We start from the raw sequence: 6,876 nt of genomic DNA, 5'->3' as shown, positions 1-6,876 counted from the left end.
AAGAAGACGAGATACGTTTTCTATTCTCGGGCAGGTCATGTGCCTAAAAGTGAGTAGTAAATCACCCATACAAAGTCACAGTGGCGTTGCAAGAGCTAACTTGTGGCTTCAACACTAGTTGATATATATATATATATATATATATATATATATATATATATATATACATATGTCGTGTTTTACGCCATCGTGATGTGGTATATCATATCCCATTTACGCGGTTCTGTTCCGGTCCAGCAATATCAGAACACGCTACCAGACAGCGGACTGATGCTTATGGTGTCATAGTCTCAAGCGAAGTACTGGACACAGTACAATAGTATGTCATTCGAATGACTCGCTGCAAACGCGGAGACAGGGATGATTGACAAAGAGTACAGCACGAAGGGAAACAAACTAAGCGGAAAGGTGAGGATAGCATTTACCAATATGAAGCCATCTTTAGAAATTTGGCCGCTGGGCAAAATGACGCATAATTGTCTCTATACTGTCCGCTCGTTTCTTGTACTCACGAATTTCAGCTCCTTCAGCACACAGCCCAATCTTTCAATCATCTCGGAGATCTTGCTTCCAGTATCTTGCAGTTGTTGGGAGCTGAAGCTGCTGACAGTAGATCTCTTGCGTCGGGACCCCTGCGAAGGCGATGACGGAGTTAAAAAATGACGAACATATAATCCAAATGCAACGCTTGTGCAAGTACTTTGGGCTGGGAATTCTGTGACTGACTGAGGACGCGTGCCATCACATGCTCCCGCGAACTGAGTTTGCATACAAGCCCCACGACGTGTTCTACATACTGGCTCCCTTTCGTAAGACCCATGTAGCGCCCTCTCCTCCTATCAACTCGGAGCACTGTAACATATAACCTCTGCCCACTAACAGCGATAGGTTGAACACACGGACACTTGCGCTGTAGCCCCGGCCGACACCCCCTGTTTCTGCCCGCTTTGACAGTTCCTGTCCGCTATGGCAGCTGGTGTCCGCCAGGCCTGACAGTTCCTACCCGCCCGTTAGTCCGCATTTGTCTGCTCTGACAGCCAGTGCTCGCCAACATCTACTAACCCCGATTCTGACGATGGCGTAGTACTGCGCCAGCAGCTCACTCTGCATGACCGGATCAGAACCCTTGCACTTATCAATAGCGGCAAGAATCTTCCCCCTGAAGGCAGCCATTACGCTCTCGCCGAAGCAGCCGTCGGCCATCTGGGGATACGAGACCACCGCGATCATGTTACTGAGAGCTCGGTGGGACAGTAAGATTATGCGCCGGATCACTTACCCAGGCGAAACTGACACCGTGAAAACGAACACCCGGCAACGAGGATGCCACAGCCGGTGCTGGTCTTCAACTGAGCACATTCCGGCATACAAAAGACATTGTGCCATCGACCGGCAGCCAGTCTGCTAGCATTGACCTTCCTCTTGGCGAACTTGGTGATATACGGCTCCGATATAAACGCGGATACCGCAGAGAGGCATGCCAAAGCCACGATGTTGATCTGGATCAGCTTCATCGCTCTGGAAAACAGGAACCACATAATGATAATGCATGTCAGCTCGGTGACAAGGAAAAAAGTATCACATGATGGCGATAAGCAACTCTCACACAGCTTATATGCACATTATCGTGCGTGCCTCGCATGCTGCCAAGGCGCAATACCATGACGTAAAGCTCATAGATTGCTTGAGAACCATCGTGACATTGCCTTGCACCATGTTATTTTAAACTCAGATGATGTCTCAGAAGCGTGAATGTATGATGAGAAACTCACAGAACATGCTAATTTTTAGATTCTGGAAAAATATAATCCATGTTGCAGCTGCAAACCAGTTGCAGTTGCAGTCCCGAGTCTGTCAGCGAAATAATCTTTTTGTCTGAGGCTCCGACCGCGGCCCTACCGCAGTCCTACCTGCCGGAGCTGGGATGCTCTCCCTGTCGGAGATGGGAACAATAGATTCAACCCACCTGTCTTTCGGTACGGCCGTTGGTATCTGTGGGGCTCCGTGGTCTCCGCTCGTATTTATACGGGCCGCCTGGAATCCGGCGGCGCTCAGCAACCGCGGCATGATCAGTGATATCACGAGCGAGCACCCGAGCGAGCGAGCGAGCGTTGTACTGGTGATCGTATCACCGGAGCGCGCCCGCTCTCCGGCGCGAGCACAGCCGGGGTGCTTGTTCGCAGGGCAAGTTATACCATAAATAATGTTTAAACAGTCCGTAGCCAATTTTGAAGTGGCAGCAAAGCCGGTTAAGACATACAAATAAGGACGGCAATTTGGTCATTCAAAGTCAGTGCAATTGATTGCATTTCACAAGATAAAACATTGCAATGCAAAAGTGAATGCAGTTGATTGTATTTCACAAAATAAAACAAGGTGATGGAAGCAATTTCATGCAAGCCAGGATTTGTCTCAGAAAATGGCTAAATCGCGACGCAGGGAGCACTTTTAGCCTACGAACCGCTTCGTTGGCAAGGAAAACTTATTTCTTATTCGCGGTTTTTTATTTCTATGCCCAGAATCGCATTTTACTGCTTTGAGGACGCATCCGTACAATTTAGAAGCCTCATGGGCATCTTAAACTGATAGCAAGTGCTGAGAGCTTCGGTGCCTGAGGGTCCTCCACCGTTATGGGCGGGGGAATGGCCCTGAAAGGCCCACCTTCCTTGATAATGCCACCGACTACAGATGAGCACGAACCTGGAGCAGGTTTTTATAAGCGTGCCCACAATTATGAACATGGAAAATGTCATGTTCGGCAGTCACCACGCACGAATAAACGTTTGACATACAACACACTACTATCACACTTCACTGCGGCGTTGGACATATAATACACCATCAACACACTTCACGGCGGCGTCAGACGTACAGGACATCGCCAGCATGCTCCACCGCGACGTTGGACATACAGCTCACCGCCAACACACTTCACCCCGGCGTCCGACGTGCAGTCCGCATTTCACCGCTGTTCAGCACGGTTCACGCGGGTGGATTTCAATTGAGCCTTGGATTACAATCTGTGAACTCCGTTAAGTTACTGCGCTTACGATTTGCAAGCATGGGAAGACGGAAGCACATTTAAGCATCTGCCTCCGTGTGCTTGTGGTGTATAGATACTTACCGTGAATTGTGGTTTGATTGGAATGCATTTTTGTTAGCGGTACCTTGTGAAAACGGCTCGTCAAGATCCTGTTTCTGAATTGAGTTACGGCCTGTTTGAGTCTCAGGGCTAAAACTCCGACATATGAAGCAGACGCGCTCGTTCTCTTGTTCTTGAGAGCCCCTGTGACGTAAAACAAATGCTCATTAACCCATTGAAACGATGAGGAGCTGTGGAGCTTATTGACTAAATAGTGGCATTTTGTTGTCTAGAGCAGTTCTTGCAATGAAAAACATGGTATAAGTTACAAGTGAGCGTTTTCCAGTACATCTGATATTTGACTTAACGCCTTAAAATGCAGAACATTCCGGTTGATGCACGGTGGCGACCACTTGCACCATATTCTAAACTTGCAAACAATAATGTGGATGCGACCACATGGAGGCCGGCCCATCTCACAACACACCGTCCATCGGTGACCATTGCTTGTATCCGGGTCAATGACCACCTCTAGGTGCTTCGCTGTCTTCGTTGTCCTATACTGAGAACCTGGCTGTCCGCTGCTGCGACGTTTGCTCCTGAGCTCGCAGTCTTGGGGCGCCGGCGCCGATCTGCTGGTCCGTACCACCTGGGCAATCACTGTTGCGAAGGACTTATCAATCCTGCTGTTAAAGCCATTTTTGTACAAATCGGCTTATTCCGTGGCCTTTGCCAGCACTATAACATTCGTTATTTTTCCCACTTCTTCCTAGAATTGCAATAGTCCTTGGCCGGGTTCACCGGATTTGGCGGATTATTTTCGAGCGGATCAAACCGATGGAAAAACCTTGGCGTGACCAGCCCAACCAGATACCAAACATCACGTGACCAGTTGACCAGTTCGTGACCAGTCATCACGTGGCCAGGGACTAGTTCATCAAGCGTCGTTAAGAGTGAAACAACGAAATTGGGCAGACTTTGCGCCAGCTTGTTTAGGTCAGTTCCAAGAATTGTAATTCTGCGAATCAATGAATTTAGACCACCAAGATAGCACTTCCACGAAACTGGAATGAATCGTCTAAGGAATCAACGAAGGGTTGTTCTACGACAGCAGCAGTGCTACGAATAATAGCCATGACAACAAAACGAGGCATCATTCAAAGCAACGAAGCTCAGTGCCCAGTGCTCGGGTGGGGACAAAAATACTGACACATGAGACAAACATGCTTGTTTTTCCAAACCGCTCATCCAATTTCTTTGACATCTTCAGCAGTCGATTTAGTGCAATGACGTGGGTAAGGGGGTGGCAATATCATGACCTGGCGTAGGTTCAAACACTTCAAAAGCGGGAAGGAAATTTATAAAATGGAAGCGACAGACGACCACTGCTCTAATCGGCACGAAATCAGTGATAGCGTATCTGGGCGGGGGGAGGGGGAGGGGGCAGTGAGGGCAAACTGCCCCCCTCTCCTGAGGCGGGAGCAAAAGTATCTTTTTGCCCCCACAAAATTTCAGTTGTTTCAGAAAGGGACTGTAATGTTCTGAAGGGAAACTGCTGCCACCAATGAGGATGTCCACGTGGTGGCGCTAGTGCTGCCCCCCGCCTGATTTGAAGCAATACAGTTCTAAGCCCGGATCCGCCGCGTATGGACGCTCCGCCGAGCCGTGTACCGACAGAGCACGGACCGAGAACATAACATGGCGCGGTCGGTCTGTGACTAGTGTACTGTAACGTGTCGGTCTGTAACGTGTGGACAGCGGTGATCGGCGTTGGTAAACATCAGTGAGTGGACAGATACGAAGTGCTTGTGATAGTGATTGTGCTGTTACGGCATCCGCCGACAGGATGAGCAGCGCCTCCAGCAACGGGGGTGGGGAGCGAAAGCCGTCGGAAGTGCAGCTCCTGATCGACCTGTTCAACCGTCAGATAAAGGCATCGCAGCAGCGGGAGGAGCGTCAGATGGAGGCATTGCAGCAGCGGGAGGAGCGCCTCATCCAGCTTCTGGAGCGTGTGGGCCCATCGTCAGCGCAGCATTCAACAGGCGACGACGGCGCGACTGGTGGCGATGGCGGCGCGCCCGCTCAGCGTGGACCTATGCTGGCCGCCTCGGGGCAGGATCTGCCCAGCCCGAAAGGTCATCAGAGAGGTGACGGCGACCCGACACTGCGTGCGCCGCTGCCACCCAGCTTAGCGGGCTCCCCGAGAGGTCACGGCGGGCCTATCACTCCGGGGCAGGATCCGCTCACCCCGGCCGGTCACCCGAGTGACGAGGGCGGCGTGACCCACCCCGGCCCGGCGCTGCGTACGCCTCTGCCGCCCGGTCCGGCCGGTCAGCCAAGCGGTGACAGCGGCGCAGCCGGTCTGGGCCCGGTGCTGCGAAGACCCCAGCCGCCCGCCCCAGGGCACGTGCGGTGCGTGTCGGCCGGCTACGACCCGGTGGGCGGTGACCGGGACGACCGTGAGCCCGACCGGGCGAGGTCACGGTCGCGGCTCCCAGCAGCGGCGACACCGGCCCCGCGGCTGATTGCGTCTGCTTCGTTGAAAAAGTTTGAGGCGTGGAGAGACAAGTTTGACGGCTACCGTCTACTCGTGGGCCTGGACGACCCACCCCAAGCGGAGCAGCGGGCTGCTTTGCTCGCGCTGCTGGATGACGACTGGGTCAGGGTTGTCAGATTCGGGCTGCCTCAGTCGACGGGCGTGACGATCGACGAGACCATCCTGGACATGCAGCATCATCTACGTCGCCAGCGCAACATCATCATCGATCGTCGTGACTTCAACACACGCGTGCAGCAGCAGGGCGAGACATTCGACGAGTTTCTCTGCGCGCTGAGAGAGACAGCGTCGTTCTGCGACTTCTGCACGTTCTGCATAGATGACCGGCTCCGAGACCGGCTGGTGGTCGGCGTTCGAGATGAAGACGCCAGGCGCCGGATGCTGGAGACGCCGGAGCTGACGCTGCAGGCGGCAGCCGACATCTGCCGTGCGTCCGAGAACGCCAGCAGCAGCACGTCAGCCATCCGGCAGCCGGTGACGTCATCGCTGGCCAAACTATCTCGATACCAGCGATATAAGCGATCGTCGTCAGCGGTGAAGTCTGGAGAGAAGTGCGCCCGCTGCGGCAGAGCGGCTCACCGGGGTGAGCAGAGGTGTCCGGCGGCTGGACGCCCATGCTTTCACTGCCAGGAGCAGGGACACTTCGCGGCTGTTTGCCGGCGCCAGCATGCTGAACCACAGAGGCGCGGCAGGAGCAACAGTCGGCGCCGTCAGGACCGCCGAAGCGGTTCACGCGTCCAGTCGCCCGTCCAGGTTGTGCAGCAGGTGACGGCAGCGCCGGCCCAGGGCGTCAGACGGGTTCCCGACGTCCGTGTACGAGGCATCTCGGCGCGCTGTTCGCCACGGGTCGAGCTGTAGCTTCATCGACCGGACGGAGGCGGAACGGCCACGACCTACTGGACGCCCGACACCGGAGCTGAGACGTCGGCTTTGTCGCTGCGGTATGCCGAGAGGCTCGCCATCAGGCGGAGCAATCTGACGCCACCGACAACCAGGCTGCTCAGCGCGGACAGCAGAGAGATGCAGCGTTTCGGCACCCGCAGCCTCACACTTCAGCTTGGGCGAGTTCAACACACCGTGGAGGCGGCGGTCGTGAAGATGCTGAATGGCCCGTTGCTCTCGTGGCACGACAGCATCAAGCTCGGCATTCTTCCCGAGAACTACCCTCAGCAGATAAAGGTGATGACGATGACTGCAGCTGCTGGAGATGCTGTTGGAGATGCTGCTGGAGTTGCTG

At 53.9% G+C, this 6,876-nt stretch overlaps 1 protein-coding gene across 1 annotated transcript; it reads right to left on the bottom strand.

Moving 5' to 3' along the window:
- Window positions 1–482: 482 nt before the first annotated feature.
- Window positions 483–1,515, bottom strand: LOC119092899 (uncharacterized). The gene is made up of 3 exons (XM_037215799.1): window positions 1,416–1,515; window positions 1,063–1,203; window positions 483–632 (listed from the first exon to the last, which is right to left on the bottom strand). Exons 1-3 carry the CDS (start codon window positions 1,512–1,514, stop codon window positions 483–485), a joined length of 390 nt encoding a protein of 129 aa, XP_037071694.1. The 5' UTR covers window position 1,515.
- Window positions 1,516–6,876: the final 5,361 nt, after the last annotated feature.

The sequence above is a fragment of the Pollicipes pollicipes genome, unplaced genomic scaffold (assembly GCF_011947565.3).
Source record: "Pollicipes pollicipes isolate AB1234 unplaced genomic scaffold, Ppol_2.1 Scaffold_3623;HRSCAF=4255_pilon_pilon_pilon, whole genome shotgun sequence".
Classification (NCBI taxonomy): Eukaryota; Metazoa; Arthropoda; class Thecostraca; order Pollicipedomorpha; family Pollicipedidae; genus Pollicipes; species Pollicipes pollicipes.
The sequence above is the reverse complement of the archived record's forward strand: the minus strand, read 5'-3'. Positions and strand labels throughout refer to the sequence as shown.

What these genes read in the sequence shown, in the direction of transcription:
- LOC119092899 (XM_037215799.1), bottom strand. Translation starts at nt 1,514, where the DNA reads ATGAAGCTGATCCAGATCAACATCGTGGCTTTGGCATGCCTCTCTGCG. An exon ending in CCAAGTTCGCCAAGAGGAAG is followed by an intron (nt 1,204 to 1,415) that starts GTCAATGCTAGC and finishes TCGTATCCCCAG; the next exon opens with ATGGCCGACGGCTGCTTCGG. An exon ending in ACGCCATCGTCAGAATCGGG is followed by an intron (nt 633 to 1,062) that starts GTTAGTAGATGT and finishes TCGCCTTCGCAG; the next exon opens with GGGTCCCGACGCAAGAGATC.